This window comes from Esox lucius, chromosome 19 (genome assembly GCF_011004845.1).
Source record: "Esox lucius isolate fEsoLuc1 chromosome 19, fEsoLuc1.pri, whole genome shotgun sequence".
In the NCBI taxonomy this organism is placed as follows: Eukaryota; Metazoa; Chordata; class Actinopteri; order Esociformes; family Esocidae; genus Esox; species Esox lucius.
The window spans coordinates 37,394,052-37,411,645 of NC_047587.1; the positions used below are offsets into that span (position 1 = coordinate 37,394,052).

Consider the following 17,594-nt stretch of genomic DNA (forward strand, 5'->3'; position numbering starts at 1 on the left):
AGATTCAACTTCACCAAGCGACTTCAATAAGCATAAGTGATCTTTGATCACAGTCATTCAAGATTATTTCCCCACCACACTTATTCCGCGAGGTTGACGGTTCACCAGCATCCTTCCAGGTTTTAATAATGCAATGGACAGTTCTTAACCAAATTCCAGTAATATCAGCACTCTCCTTAGTTGTTTTCTTTGCTTCATGCAGGCCAATAATTACACCCTTCTGAAACACAGTAACATCTTTTCCATGGCCATGGGATACGTCTTCTGACATGGTTGTTTAGAAAATGAGAAGTAAAGAAATTGTGTTTTGTCCTCCCTGTTATGTTGGCATTTTTCTGTCATAGTTTAATTAAATTACCAAATATCAAGTGTACATGTATAGTTACACAAAGATATGGAAGGTGTTGATTATACATGCTAGAAACACTGAGTCATTATCATAATTTACTTTTCTTAAAAGTGGAGGAACTCGTCCCGTTCTCATAATGTGCACTTGTTTCTTTCAACATATATTGTTAAAAATAAATGTATTTAAAAAAATAATATGTGATTAGATTGAGGGACATACGATTCCTATAACAAAGTTATTTTAATAGCCGTCATGCCCTGAAAACACTTTTAAACAATTAGGTCACCCATTGGTGTCCCATTGTTCATATCTAAATATAATATGATTTAGGTGCCTGAGCTCCACCAATATGTTTTTCAGCAAGTTAGATGTCTTATATATACTCACCTAAAGGATTATTAGGAACACCTGTTCAGTTTCTCATTAATGCAATTATCTAATCAACCAATCACATGGCAGTTGCTTCAATGCATTTAGGGGTGCGGTCCTGGTCAAGACAATCTCCTGAACTCCAAACTGAATGTCAGAATGGAAAAGAAAGGTGATTTAAGCAATTTTGAGCGTGGCATGGTTGTTGGTGCCAGACGGGCCAGTCTGAGTATTTCACAATCTGCTCAGTTACTGGGATTTTCACGCACAACCATTTCTAGGGTTTACAAAGAATGGTGAGAAAAGGGAAAAACCTCCAGCATGCGGCAGTCCTGTGGGCGAAAATGCCTTGTTGATGCTAGAGGTCAGAGGAGAATGGGCCGACTGATTCAAGCAACTTTGACTGAAATAACCACTTGTTACAACCAAGGTATGCAGCAAAGCATTTGTGAAGACAACACACACAACCTTGAGGCGGATGGGCTACAACAGCAGAAGACCCCACCGTGTACCACTCATCTCCACTACAAATAGGAAAAAGAGGCTACAATTTGCACGAGCTCACCAAAATTGGACAGTTGGAAGAATGTTGCCTGGTCTGATGAGTCTCGATTTCTGTTGAGACATTCAGATGGTAGAGTCAGAATTTGGCGTAAACGGAATGAGAACATGGATCCATCATGCCTTGTTACCACTGTGCAGGCTGGTGGTGGTGTAATGGTGTGGGGGATGTTTTCTTGGCACACTTTAGGCCCCTTAGTGCCAATTGGGCATCGTTTAAATGCCACGGCCTACCTGAGCATTGTTTCTGACCATGTCCATCCCTTTATGACCACCATGTACCCATCCTCTGATGGCTACTTCCAGCAAGATAATGCACCATGTCACAAAGCTTCAATCATGTCAAATTGGTTACTTGAACATGACAATGAGTTCACTGTACTGAAATGGGCCCCACAGTCACCAGATCTCAACCCAATGGAGCATCTTTGGGATGTGGTGGAACAGGAGCTTCGTGCCCTGGATGTGCATCCCACAAATCTCCATCAACTGCAAGATGCTATCCTATCAATATGGGCCAACATTTCTAAAGAATGCTTTCAGCACCTTGTTGAATCAATGCCACGTAGAATTAAGGCAGTTCTGAAGGCGAAAGGGGTCAAACACAGTGTTAGTATGGTGTTCCTAATCCTTTAGGTGAGTGTATAACAGAACATTAAATAAAGCTAAATAACTATTTATCCCAAGTTATAAAGTCCAAAGGCTACCCATAAAAAAAAAAAAGACCAACATTTAAATGCATAATACAAATATCGTATCAATGAAAGCAAACATTTTTATTAGATAGACGCCAAGTTTACTATAAACATACAAAATACTATTATATATAGATCTCTACTCCCAATACAATGCATACCAATGATCCTATTCACAGAGATATGAATTAAGAAACAAAATATTTCAATATCAATAGTATTTTTATAAGCAACAATGATTCAGTCAAAAGAATATTTAACCACTAGTAAACCATTAGATTTAATATTACATTCTTCATGATAACATGATTGATTTGCTTTGTTGGTGTCGGACAATTCATACATTTAAATCTTTTAAGAAGGATACATGCTTCTGGAAATGGGACAAATCAAACAGACAAAATAGGTCATTTAAATCAATCCACTTATCCATTCACTAATAATTTAGTTATCTATGAAGGTCAGGGAAGAATACATTTTGTTTAAGCCAAATCTCAAAAACGGTACTTCCCTGAAACTATGTAGATTTATATAAAAATACTAAAAAATCTATTTTCCATTGTTCACATGCTTAGTTTGTTAGTGGTAAATTCATAGACTGGAATATAGCAATCCTTTGAAGTTGGCGTCAATTTAATTGATATCCTTTCTACACTAACAAGCTGTACTGTACTAGACTGGTAACACAATAAAGTTGCCTGAAACATGCTGGAAATAAATTTTATACAGATCAACAATTCTGGCCCTCAAAGTATTATGAAAGGTTAAGTCTCATCAAAATGTTAACATTTTTATTTTATGACTAAATGTATTCCATAATAAGGTTAAGGGTTGGTTGCCGTAGGAACCAATGGCGACTAACTCAAGAGACAACATCTCATCTAGGCACAGGCTAAGGCTTTGGTCAAAGGTCAAGTCCACTTCAAAAAGGTTTGCCAGACGCCATTGTATTGTTATAGCGGTAATTATCTGAGTAACCCTTCCAAATGGCTTTCTGCAGCGCCACCCTCAGGGCGGTGTTTTTCAGTGGAAAAGAAGAGGAGCCTGAAAACATAGGACATCCAGTTTCTTACAACCATGCACGTTTTCGCTTTTAAATTTCTTTGAAAACGTGAGTACATCATGACATCACGAAAACTTAGGGTTTAAATGTTTTGGGTTTAAATGTCCAAGTTGTATAGAACAGACTATACTGACCAACCAACCTGCTGTCAAATATTCAACCGATTCTTACAGAACGCTAGTGTCTCATTGCCAAAGCAAATACACCAATAATCAGAGAAGACATACAGAAAAGCCCTTTTTACAGCATAATTTTTTCATTAAGTACCTCAAATTATTTTAACGAGAACTATCTTAAAGAGCTAACAAACACTTTCGAATCCCAAGGCACGTTAGGAGTAATTTGTGTATATATAATTAGAAAGGATATTTAATAATTACAGAAGACCGATTCATAAGCTGAACTAAACTTCATTTAGGATACTTTCGGTTTAGGTTCCACCCTATGGAAAGCAACAGTCACTCTCTTCATTGACACATTTGAAATAAGAGGATGCTGAAAAACGCCCACAGTTTTAGGATCCAATCTGGGGTTGCTTTACAACAGCCAATGTGCAGGAGGCTTAAAAAAAGGCCAAAAAGATAGCAAGGGCTGAGGCAAACACAACAGTTCTTCTTGACACAACACAATTAGAGGCAATCTACACATCCACATCTACACACACAAAAAATGAAGAACATAGCTAAACGAGCACAAAAAAGAAGAAAACCTCCACGCAGACACACAAACAGAGGGCATTGGGAGAAAACAAAGTTCACGCAAAAACACAAAAAAGAAAGAGCAGCAGCGCAAAGGTCGCAGATGTTGGATACCATGCTTTCCATTCCAAAAACTGGATAGCGGGGACAGTTTCCTAACCAAACCCTGTATTTCTGCTGTCCGCTGACCACAGCTCCTATATTAAAAACTGTTCCCAGATCAGGCTAAAGAGTGGCCCCAGTAGACAGATGTCTTGATTGAATGGTGTTTTCTTGGATTGGGGCTCCTTTGCAAGAAGAGATGAGGACAGCAGAGTGTTGGGGGAGAGGGCTCCATCCCCGTCCCAGAAAGGTGGTTCCGTATTGGGGGTTTGATGGAGGAGACGAGGAAAAAGGGTGGGTGGAGTTAGCCCAGCCTGGCCTCTAGTTGTTCCCCTGGAATGCCCCAGAGGCTGCTGAGGTGGCTGCGGAGGTGGCGGCTGTCTGGAAGGTCCTGTTGGTCAGAACGCCCTGGGAGAATTCCTGCTGTGCCTTCTGGAAGCTGGCTCCAGTACGCCGGTAATGGCTGTGCACCTGGTAGACAACACATCATTAGCCTCCATAGTGTCGACTCTACATTAACATGTGTAGAAATGCAGTTTCGCCATCTTTAGCATTGAATGTAGAATACAAACTGAGATAGTATGGTCATTGATCCGGTTTCGAGTACACAGATTAAACCTAATCGTGGACTAGAAAATCCACCTCAACAAAGATTCTCCACTGAGCTTGTTTTTATTTTAGTCCTGTACTAGGCTTAATCTTATAACCAGCCCATAGATTTCCTGTCATGAGTAGCAGAAGTGAACAACTGGATTTGTAGTCTATCCAAGAAAAAAGCTTCAACTACAACACAACACAACAGACCAGCCAAAACGGAAATGAACAGAACTGACCATACTGAAAAACAATAGTTCTTGGTTACAAGCCTAAAATCGATTTTCCGTTCCAAGCTGAGGTCCAGCAGTAACACTCCCGGTCCCACTCACATACGTAGCGGCTTCCCAACGAAGACCACGGTTCAAAACGGTCTCCACCGTGTCTCCTATTCGCCGGTCGCCCCATCGATCCTACTGACAATAAAACCTGATGAAGATGACTGAAAGGGCACGTACCATCTTCAGTAGGATGACTGAGAGCACGGCGCAGGTGGTGAAGAAGCAGGCCACCACCATCATGATGGCTCCCACTGGTACGTTCGTGCCGATGACAGAGAATGAGGAGATCCAACCGCTGGTGGAAAAGACAAGAGTCGTTTGTTTGAATCGAACATGAGTCAATGCATTGAAAAGTGGGGGTTATGTTGAGGCTTAAATTGTTAAAAAAAAAATGTGATCAGAATCGCTCATCAACTTTTCAAAGCATAGCAATCTGCTCGATGGTTTGAGATATTCTTAGGACAATTAAATAAATGAAGATATTTTTTTTATATACCAGAGATGCGCGCTAAATCACACACAGTATTATGATTGAACTATGATGTAGGAAGCTTTCTTAAGTCATCCAAGAGGAAAGCAGAAAACAGATGAATAGAAGTAAAAAGATTAAGGTGATGAGGAAGCAATTTCCTTAATTGCTTCCTCATAGCTGGGAGCGGGGCGGGCCTGACCTCATGTACAGTATCTCACAAAAATGAGTATACCCCTAACTTTTTTGCAAATATTTGATTATAGCTTTTCATGTGACAACACTGAAGAAATTACACTTTGCTACAATGGAAAGTAGTGAGTGTACAGCTTGTGTAAATTTGTTGTCCCCTCAAAATAACACAACACACAGCCATTCATGTCTAAACCACTGGTAACACATGTGAGGACACACCTAAGTGAAAATATTTTATGTGGCCACCATTATTATCCAGCACTGCCTTAAGCATTTTGGGCATGGAGTTCACCAGAGTTTCATAGGTTGCCACAGGAGTTATCACGGTGCTGGTGGATGTTAGAGACCTTGCGCTCCTCCAACTTCCATTTGAGGATGCCCCACAGATGCTCAATAGGGTTTACGTCAGGAGACATGCTTAGCCAGGCCATCACCTTTACCGTCAGCTTCTTTAGCAAGGCAGCGGTTGTCTTGGAGGTGTGTTTGGGGTCGTTATCATGTTGGAATACTGCCCTGTAGCCCAGTCTCCAAAGGGAGGGGATCATGCTTTGCGTCAGTATGTCACAGTACATGTTGGCATTCATGGTTCCCTCAATGAACTGTAGCTCCCCAGTGCCGGCAGCACTCATGCAGCCCCAGACCATGACACTCCCACCACCATGCTTGATCGTAGGCAAGACACACTTATATTTGTACTCCTCACCTGGTTGCCACCACACACGGTTGACACAATCTGAGCCAAATACGTTTATCTTGGTCTCATCAGACCACAGGACATGGTTCCAGTAATCCATGTCCTTAGTCAGCTTGTCTTCAGCAAACTGTTTGCGGGCTTCCTTGTGCATCATCTTTAGAAGAGGCTTCCTTTGGGGACGATAGCCATGCAGACCAATTCGATGCAGTGTGCGGCGTACGGTCTGAGCACTGACAGGCTGACACCCACCCCTTCAACCTCTGCAGCAATGTTGGCAGCACTCACACGTCTATTTCCCAAAGACAACCTCTGGATAAGATGCTGAGCACGTGCACTCAACTTCATTGGTTGACCATGGCGAGGCCTGTTCTGAGTGGATCCTGTCCTGTAAAACCGCTGTATGGTATTGGCCACAGTGCTGCAGCTCAGTTTCAGGGTCTTGGCAATCTTCTTATAGCCTAGGCCATCTTTATGTAGAGCAACAATTCTTTTTTTCAGATGCTCAGATAGTTATTTTCCATGAAGTGCCATGTTGAACTTCCAGTGACCAGTATGAGAGCGATAACACCATATTTAACACACCTGCTCCCCATTCACACCTGAGGCCTTGTAACACTAATGAGTCACATGACACCGGAAGGGAAAATTGCTAATTGGGCCCAATTTGGACATTTTCATTTAGGGGTGTACTCACTTTTGTTGCCAGTGGTTTAGACATTAATTGCTGTGTGTTGAGTTGTTTAGAGGGGACAGCAAATTTACGCTGTTATACAAGCTGTACACTCACTACTTTCCATTGTAGCAAAGTGTAATTTCTTCAGTGTTTTCACATGAAAGGATATCTCTGAGCCTGGGTCCTCTCTAGGTTTCTTCCTAAAATTCGACCTTCTTAGGGAGTTTTTCCTAGCCACTGAAATTCAACACTACTGTTGTTTGCTCCTTGGGGTTTAAGGCCGGGTGTCTCTGTAAAGCACTTTGTGACAACTGCTGTTGTAAAAAGGGCTTTATAAATACATTTGATTGATTGATTGATTGATATAATCAAATATTTGCAAAAATGTGAAGGGTGTACTCACTTTTGTGAGATACTGTAAATGGTTTTGGGGGAGGGCCCTAACCTTCTTATCACATGGGTTTTGAGAAGGCAAGGAAATGGTGAAAAATGTGGGACATTCTCACCATTTTCAATCTACTTTTGTCCCTTATATCCCTTATAACCTGATGTTATAACCTTATGTTATAACCTGATGTTAGCAGGTGAGTCTGGTGAAAGTACTTTGTCATTTATTTAGTTATACCAAAGGGAGAAAAAAAGAACAGAAGGAGACAGAGCTTCTCACTTACAGAGGAGTCATCTGGAGGAACAAAGAGAAACAGGCAGCAGGCTTCACTCAACATCTATGAAACATGACGAGGAGAGAGGGGAGACAGGGCAAGAAAAATCGAGAGAGGAAGCTCCTGGACTGGCATGCACACACACACACACACACACGCACAAAGAACTGCCAACAGGCACAACAGCATACATTGAAGGTTTTCACACAAAAAAAGACTCAATTTACTCAGAGCACTGTGTTACACCCACCTGTTTCCCCACTTGGGAATACCCACAGCCTGAATGATGAACACCACCACTTGGCAGAAGAACACAAAGAAGAAGAAGAAGAAATTGAACGAGCTGTCTGACCTGCAGAGAACAGAGAGATAGAACACAGTGTTTAGAGATAATATAGTGAAAAACGTCACACACAACCCCATTTCCAAAAAAGTTGGGACGCTGCGTAAAATGCAAAAACAGAATGCAATGATGTGCAAATAATTATTTCATATATTTAATTGAAAATAGTACAAAGACAATATATCAAATGTTGGATCAGTGAAATGTTATTGTTTTTGGAAAAATACATGCCAATTTTGAAATTGATGCGAGCACCGCATTTCAACAAAGTTGGGACAGTGGCATGTTTACCAATGTGTAGCATCACCTCTTCTTTTAACAATACTCTGTAAGCATTTGGGAACTGAGGAGACCAATTGTTGTGGTTTTGAAAGTGAAACATATTCCCATTTTTACTTTACATTGTATTTCAGATGCTCAATTTTGTTTCATCTTGCTCCAGGTGTTTTCAGTGGGTGACTGGTCTGGACTACAGGCAGGCCAGTTTAGCACCTGGACTCTTTTACTAAGGAGATGAATGTGGTTTGGCATTGTCTTGCTGAAATAAGCAAGGCATTCCCTTAAAAAGACATGGTCTTGAGGGCAGTATATATTGCCCCAAAACCAGTATATATTGTTCAGCATTGATGCTACCTTCATAGATGTGCAAGTCACCCATGCCATGCACACTAAGGCACCCCCATACCATCATGGATGCTGGCTTTTGAACCATGCGCTGACAACAAGCCGGAGAACGCGGTGTTCATGATTCCCAAATACAAATTTCACATTTTGATTGGTCAGATCACCGGACAGTTTTGCACTTCAGTCCATCCTCACCTCATCGTAAATGAGCTTGGGCCCAGAGAAGGCAGCGGTGGTTCTGGATCTTGTTTATGTATAGTTTCTTCTTTGCATGGTAGAGTTTTAAATTGCATTTGTGGATGCAGTGATAAAGTGTGTTTACAGACAGTGGTTTTCAGAAGTGTTCCTGAGCCCATGCAGTCATGTCCACTACAAAATCGTGTCTGTTTTTAATGTATTGACACCTCAGGGCCCAAAGATCACGGCCATCCAATATTGTTTTTCAGCCTTGTCTCTTGCATAAAGAGACTTCTCAGGATTCTCTGATTCTTTTAATTATTTAAATGTACCATAGATGAGATACCCAACTGCTTGCAATTTTACATTGAGAAATATTATCCTTAAATTGTTGCACTATTTGCCTGAGCAGTCCTTTAAGGAGTGGGGGGGGCCCTCCCAGTGTTTACTTCTGAAAAACACTGGAAAACTCTTTTAATACTCAATCATGTTACATACATACATACATACAGTTTATAGTAGGCCTAAATGAACATACAGACAAACAGACATGTTCTATTTCTAAAATGTTTTAGAACTTCAAAACAGATTGAGTCTTTATTCACCTTGGAATAAAGTTATTATAAAATTATGTGTTATATATATTTTTTTAAAGAAACATTTAATAACCGGATCTCCCTTTCTCTGAAAATGATAAACCCAAACAAACATGTTTCTGTGAAACACGCAGGGTTTTGTAAGTGATCTGTTGAAACGGAAGAACTGAACATAACTCATCTACTATTTACTGAGTCATCTACTATGGCTTGTAGATGTATCATGGGGGTAAGGCCTGATTCACACTTCTGATAAAGTAGACTTGAAGGGGAACAACAGTCACATGGTGAACTGCTATCTGGTATCTTTGGAAAAGACACATCAAACATATCATTGGTTTACAAACCAAAATAAGACACAATAAAATAAACAACTATCAACTATCTATAGCACAATAAAAGATCCAACAGTCAAAACAGCCTGTACCTGGAATTGTAACATCAAGGAATATCAGTTGGCCTGGACACCTGTGCACCCTAATGGTAAGTGTTGGTACTCACCTGAATGCTTTGTAGACGGGTCTGTACCAGCAGATAAAGGAGCAGGGGGCGAACAGGATGAGCCAGAGGATGGACAAGCCAAAATCCACACCGTAGGCCGAATCCACGGTGAAATATGCCAGGCATGCCAGAAGGTTCAGGAACAGAGTCACACAGTGGACTAGAGAGAGAGCGAGAGAGATAAGGAAGCAGGGAGAGATCAGTCATGAGGACAGTTACATCATAGGATGTTGCCTTGTCTAAACATTAGTTTCTTCCTGCCTGTCTTTCAGTCCCATCTGTCAGTCAGTTCGGTCAATCCTGTCTGGTCTGTAATCCTGTTTTACCACTATAACTTGGGAAGGCAGTTTATGAGGCAAATATCAAATCAGTACTGAATAATGAACTTCACAGGATGATGAAAGTCCAGTGATAAGATTGATGCTCCTTTATAAATATTTAGGTGTAATTCCTCTGACATGATGATTGATGCATTGCTGCCACTTGACAAATGGAAAAATCACCCTTGTCCATAATATCCTAGTCACGTAGCCTACCTGCATCTGACAGAGTACAGCAGCCGGGACAACAGTGGGCTCATTCACGTGTAACTAGAGTTTCTCTAACTTAAGGTCTGCAGTGGTGGAATCACCTCTGTGAGCTGATGCTTATGCAGATACTAAAATACTTTTAAATGTCGCTATTTGGATGAAAACATGACAAATATACAGAGCATTAACAAAGACACTGACGTGGCAAGAGACACTGGACACCTTTTTTCCCTTTTGGGCGATGTGTTTGGGGCATGGTAATGGCTGTGAACCTTTCGCCATCAATCTGAATTTGGTTTGGGCATAGGCCCCCCATGTTGCCACTGGAGAAAATGCAGCCGATTTAAAGTTATGTCACTAAACACGTTTTGCCATAAAGTATAATTATAAAGTATAACTTTTCTTAACATGCTCATTGAAAATGGAAAAGAAACCTGTGTGCTCTGTTTTCTTAATTCCCTGTGATCTACAGTATCTTATAGTTAAGTTATTGCGAGTCATCAGGTATTACATACTTTTTTGGAATTGTTATTTATACATTTGGAACAAAAACTGATTTGCCTACTAATTATTCTAGTTGCCCATCTAAGCATTTACTATGCAAAACAAACCCTAACTAGGAAGTGGCAGAGCTTTGCAGTTTTGAACAAAATTACAAGCCAGTGTCTGTGTTGGTATACATGAACACATCCACTTACACATCCAGAGGTAGTAGATCATCTTGCAGACCCTCTGGTACTCCATGGGAATCTCCTCTGAGAAGTCCTGATAGAAGCAAGGCTTGATGGGAAAGAACTTAGGAAGAGGTGGCCAGTTGTTTTCTTTGCCTACAAAAACAAATTGTACATTTATTGAAACAGTTACCCCTCAATAGCTCAGGAAACATTAACATATTGTTTTAATACAGGAAAAGCATCACCACTATAATCAACCTCAATGATCCATACCATCAAATTCATGTGAACCATGTGAAACAATTCACCCCTTGGAAATCTCATTTTTAATTTTGTACACATCTCATCTAGAAATCATCTACAAATTGAGAAAATGTAAGACTACTGGCAATCTAAATAGGTTTGAACCCAGAAATTGACCAACTGAAGCTCAGAGAAGTCTCTAAGAACCCCAGGGAAAGAACAAGGGATCTCTCCCATATAGGTCACAGTCAGTGTTGAAGTGCTTGACTCAACCGTCAGAATGAGACTGCACAAACCTGGCCAACACGAGAGCTCAGGAAGGAAGAAGCCTCTGCACTCAAAAAGGAATATCAATACAAAACCTATGTTGGCCAGACGACACCCAGGTAAAGGCCAAAACTACTGGAACAATGTAGAAGAGCTCTGTAGAAGAGTCAAAGGTGAAGTTTTTTGGCAGCAATGACAGACACCATGTTTGGCAAAAACACACCACTGCCTTTACACGGAAGCACCTCAAACCAACCATAAAGCATGGAAGAAGTTACATTATGGTTTGGGATGCTTTGCTGCCTCAGGGCCAACGGGCATGAATTCCATATTGTACCTGAAGATTCTTGACGAGAATGTGATGCCATCTGTCAAAAAGTTGAAGCTGAACTGAACATGGATCTTGCAACAGGAAAATGACCCAAAACACACAACTAAGTTAAAACAAAATAGTTCAAACAAGAAATGGAGGGTCATGGAATGGCAGCGTCAAAGCACAGATCAATATCCTACTTGTATCGGGGCATTCAAGCAAGAAAGCCCACAAACATGATACATTTGAAGCATTACTGTAAAAACTGGCCAGAAATACCTGCTGTTACAAGAAACAGCAACATTAAGTTAATTCTGTTAAAGGAAGGTAGGGTGTACTTATTTTTCATGCACAATGAAATAGCATTTAAGTACATTTTTGATCAATAAATAATTGCAAACAATCTTTCAGTTTAATATGTTAAATTAAGTTACCTTCACGTGCCAATTGTTGAAGTGAAGATTCTACATGTATATGTCCAACAATGTTTTAAAAAAAGACACCTTTCCAAGGTGTGTACTTCCTTTTTTCAAATGACTGCTAACGTATGTCTCCCATTAAAAATGTGGAATTTGTCCTTAAAGTCACTGGGAATTGAAGTAGGCATTGATTCATTTCAATTCAGTTTATTCAGTAAGCAGACTGAAATTTCACAATTGCCAGCTTATTATAAGAGGAGTCAAAACGCAAGGCATTATGTCTTCAAATATCATTTAAGTCAAGTTAAGCAAGGGATGAGTTTTGTTGGGGGCATTTTGAGAGTGTTGCAATTTGGCAAGGTAAAAAGGAATTACAATTGATGTGTGAGTGTTATTTGATTTAACAGACTTAAGTCATTCTTAGGTGGTGTGAGTTTACGCAAGTGTGCTCCATGAGAGATCCCATACACAGATTTCTTTTTATATTGGACATTTCCCTAATGGAATTTGAGACAGTCTATGAATATTCATTAAGGCTTGCATAGCATTGCACTTCCACTGAATACAGGCAGTTGACATCAACACCCCTCATAATTGAATTAACAAGATGCATCTACCAATCCAAAGGGAAGAACAAAAAAACAAATACCATTGTTAGGCAGAGACACAAGTGTCTTATGATCAGTAATCCGTTATCTGATTTCAATGCACTTTCTGAATTGCCTCCCAAAACTTATATTCATTTTCTGTTTCGATTTCAGTGAAAAGGGTAGATCCCAGCCCTGCTAAAAGACACAGGTAGGCTGTGTTCAGAGGAAGGAGGTGTTTGGTGAAGCGAGTGACCTGTTATAGCGCCCCTGCTTTGCAGCTCCTGTTCTCGGCGCTCGAGGTCCGCTGCCTTCCTCTCCAGCTCATCCTGCTGCTTCTGCAGGCTGGCCTGGGCTGCAGCCACTGAAGCCTGCAGGGACAGGAAGAGAATATATAGGTCAGATTTCAGCCTGAATGCCGTAGGGTTGGCATACAATAAATGCATGATACAATATCAGATTACTTATCTCACATAAATCTATCCCACAAATCATTCAAGGTAAACAATATATCTTTATTTATCTCAGCCCATTTTAAGCACTGGGAAAGAGACAGTAGGGAAAACAGTGGGCCGGATTCAATCCCAAGCTGCAGTGGTATAATGTGGACTGGAGGCTAGAGCACATGCTACACAATGTCTCTTATCTTTAGTCAAGCCATCTCTGCACCTTTTTTTCCCCTCAGGTTTGTTTCAGAAAAAACCTTAGGCCCCAAAAAAAACAGCAGTTTCATTTTACCTCTATAAAGAAGTAAACAAGTAGACAGACAAAACTGAAAAGTCCTAGGTTTCATTATCCTGTGAAGGCATTGACATGAAACATGAAATTCCAAGTTTGAAAGCAAATGGTTTTGATGACACGGGGCACAAATCAGCACATTCGTGACTTAGTACGCCATTTCCAGGGACCCTTTGTTGCTCAGTGGCGCCACTTTTACAAGCAGTGACTAAAAACCGCAGACGGCATCTTTAACAAGTGACAAGCACCGTCCTGTGATGTCACTGACCTTTGGGCTGGGTTCTGTTGACGGCTGCAGCACAGCAGGCTGGGAAGGGACCGTGGAGGCCGGAATGGTGTGCCCTGAGATACTAGTCTAGACCAGGAAATAAATGTAGCAGGCTGAAAAAAGGGATAAACACCAAAACACAATGCAGTAACGTGTGTGTGAGTGTGTGTGTGTCAGGGTAACTAAGCAGGAGACCATACCGACTGATTGTCCGGGAAAGGGTTAAACTGACCAATGTGGTCTACACCAGAGTTTGTCACTTGTATAACTGATGGATCCTGAAATAAAAAGAACAAAAGGATCTTCTGTTAACACTCCACTCACTACTCACATTAAAGTCCACCCTATCGCATTCAGCATGGCAAAATTGATGTGCAACATACATTGCCTTTAGTATCAGAAGTCATAAAGCAAATTCTTAGGAATTCTTATATTTTGGAAGGTCAGGAAGCTCAAAAGGTTTCATTTGCTGAGGTAAAAAAAAAAACCCATCCACTCATAGTTCAGTGTAGCTACAGAAAACATGCGCAGGGGGACTACCAAGTGACGAATCCGAAAAGCATGGGACTAATTATCCATAAGGGTCCACTGCCGGCACCCTATTCCCTAGATAGTGCACTACTCTGGTCAAAAGAAGGGCACTTTGTAATACGCTGTAATTTGTGATGATTTCATGAAGTCACTGATTAACAGCGGTATAGGGAAATCAGTGCTAGATATTACATTGTCAGGAGTGGGCTAACCATTAAACAGACTTCATCAGATACTGTAGATCGCTGGACTGGGGGAGAAAAAGCTCAGACTATTCTAAAGAGTGAGGATTTTGAGGAGGAAGTAATAATGCTAGCATAGAAAGGCCTGGTCTTTAACTCAAGGCCTGGCCTGACAGCAGTAATAAAAAAAAAAACAACACAAAATCCATGACACCTGGGCTGCGTTCAGGACGTCTGAATGAATCAGAGTCGCCAAGTACATTCACACATCTTCTGAATTTTACCTTCAGTCAAGGTGCTGCTGGTGATAGACAACATGAAGGACGGTACACACAGTAGGGACATACTGTAACTACATAAAATCTACTTGAGGCAACATATGAAATTTGCTCTATATATATACTATTTTGTCCAATATACAGTGATTCTGAAGTACTGAACAAGAAGCTGACAAACCGGTAGGGGTTGGGTGCTATGAGTTGAGGAACACAGTCATTTTTTTAATACGTCACTAATTTCTTGGAGCCACACCTCTAACTGGAAACACCTCAGTGCATTGGGGCTGACTGGCGACAGGTGTGACACTCCCTACATGCGAAGCAGTAGACGTGAAAACCTGCAGTGGATAATCAGCCTACATTGGATAAGGACATTTGGGTTGCTTTGGGAAGGAAATTATTCATAGAATAAAATAATTACAATGTAGTGTTGGCCAGAAAAATTTCAATAATAATGTACTGTAGGTCAATACTGACAATAATGCAGGGCAAAATGATGATAATAACATACTGTAGGTCAATACAGACAATATTGTAGGGCATAATTATGATAACTTACTGTAGGCCAATAATGACAATATTTTAGGGCATAATCATGATAATAATGTACTATAGCTCAATAATGACAATATTTTAGGGCATAATCATGATAATAATGTACTATAGGTCAATAATGACAATATTGTAGGGCATAATCATAATAATAATGTACTATTAACTAATAAAAAATGTAGGCCAGAATTATGACCATGTGTTCTGTAAAGCGAAACAAACTACAATACCAAGGGGACTAAAGTATAACATTGCAACAATAACAAGCTGCATGTGCAGTCATGTATAACCTAGATTATGTTCCCTTCATGTCGGCATTATGACTAGCACTGAGCAATAAGGACCGCAAATGCAACATCAGAATTTTTTTCGGCAGCAGCTGTGACGGTAGGCTGCTATTTGTTCTGGCTCATTCACACCCTGCAAGCAAACAACCAGTATTGTTGTGCACTAGAGATAGTGAATGTTCATTACTGTAACTGTTGTGCAACCTCATCCACAGATGAAGTAGACCAGCAGCATCTAATACAGGCCTACATTTTAATATCAGCTTAGAATTTCACTTTTCAAGCCCTGAGGCTGCTATGTTTTCTGTAGGCTTTGATTAAGACATGATTTGTTTGACCTAGGTTTTGTATTCACTGTCAATATTCCACAGACCAATTATACTGCTGATGGGAAAGGTATTGCACAGTGTGCAGCAATGTATAGAGCAGATATAGGCTACTGTGGAATGATTACATTAGACCATGTAACCAGGACACAGTCCCATAGACAGCAGTTGTGGTTCTAGCCAGTACAAGAGCCCACCATACTTTGCTCAACATAGTATTTGCAGGAAGCATTTCAGAGTTCTGCAGTGTCGCCAAAGGTGCAGCCACTGAATGAAAATCAAGTGCTCTTAGAACGGTGCTTCAATGCATTGTCTTGGCTGATGTGCTATTTAGTTTGTAGAGCCTCTCACACACAATTCCTTAATGGCCCGTGTGGCTTTAACCCCTTCTCTTCTTGCCAATTTCAGAGCACCTAGATGGTTCAATATGTTCCATTATTGCAACCCCACTTCATGTGCTGTAGTCAATCATCTAATAAGGCTAGTGACAAGTTTTATAACTCAATGGGTTTTGTTACACAAGAAACAAGCCTTTGTTATGCAGGTGAACTTTAAGCAAACAGCCTAGAAATCCTGATGGTTATGACATCTGTCCATATTAAGGCAATATTGTGTTGTGTAGGGTCCATTAAAAACTGATGACTTATCACTGATAGTCCTCAGTCTTAGAATTTAATTAAAGCTTATGTTATGTGCCAACTAGCTAGCTAACTTGTAGAATCTCATGTGATACTTTGTAACCATTGAAGAGACTTGTTGAGAAAGACTAGTTGACCCACAGTCATCTTATCAGTTTGTAAGTTAATTCCTAGTTTCATAGGCAACTTCCTATATCTCAGATAAATTGCGAAACCCCACCCTCTTGTGCAGACAATGGGGACAAATGAGTGGTTAAAGCCCTGTCCATCATGCCACGTCGCTCGCATCGAAACAAACCCAGATCCACCCAACAAGCTTCCTGTGTTACTTTGTAGCAGGTCTAGGCTAAAAGTAAGCGACAACTTTGTTTCAACACATGGTTGAAATGAAAAGGTCTTACCTGGAAAGGATTGACATTGGACGATTCTGCAAAGGGGTTATCATCATATCCCGACATTTTGATGGCTTTTTATAATATAACCTCCAAATATAAACAATACACAGTCCTCCTATCGTTTGATATGCTCTTCTGTTCCTCGAACTAGTTACTTCCTGACATGGATCTTTGTGCGCATGCGTTGGCTACTTACGCCAATGACAGCTCCATAATTTGGACATGGTCAAGTAAAGATCGCCACCTGTAGATGCAAGTGTATGTTTTGGGATGCGTGTAAAGCTGCTATTATTTAATCTATGGGGACACATGACATATGTTTCTGATTTGAGCAACCGCCCACCTATCACACAAAGACTAATATTTACCACATTGATCCAACTCATAATAGCTGCACCATAATGAACTCGAAACAAAGCCAAATTATCTGCATATATACAAGACGTGGACAAAATAACGGAAACGCTAGCGGTCGCAAATGACATTATAAATGCACTTGATGGAGAGAAAAAAATCTGATGTTCCCGAGTTCTTTTCTAGCTAGACTCCGTAAAATTGCACCCTCAGGTAGAAAATCGTGTCCCCTCAGTTTTGTTTCCCCATACACATAGCCAATCGTATACGAATGCGACGCAGTCCGATTGTCATAGACAACACGTTACGAGAAATGCGCCTGGTCTGCTTTACATGCGTCTAAACATTTCAAAATGTTTCCTGTCA

The 17,594-nt window shown here is 40.6% G+C and overlaps 1 protein-coding gene across 1 annotated transcript; it reads right to left on the minus strand.

The window, feature by feature from the left end:
• Positions 1 to 2,034: 2,034 nt before the first annotated feature.
• Positions 2,035 to 17,049, minus strand: scamp2 (secretory carrier membrane protein 2). Its single transcript, XM_010901341.5, has 9 exons — positions 16,881 to 17,049; positions 13,886 to 13,963; positions 13,686 to 13,772; positions 12,936 to 13,050; positions 10,875 to 11,003; positions 9,647 to 9,806; positions 7,656 to 7,757; positions 4,890 to 5,007; positions 2,035 to 4,308 (listed from the first exon to the last, which is right to left on the minus strand). Exons 1-9 carry the CDS (start codon positions 16,935 to 16,937, stop codon positions 4,159 to 4,161), a joined length of 996 nt encoding a protein of 331 aa, XP_010899643.1. The 5' UTR covers positions 16,938 to 17,049; the 3' UTR covers positions 2,035 to 4,158.
• Positions 17,050 to 17,594: the final 545 nt, after the last annotated feature.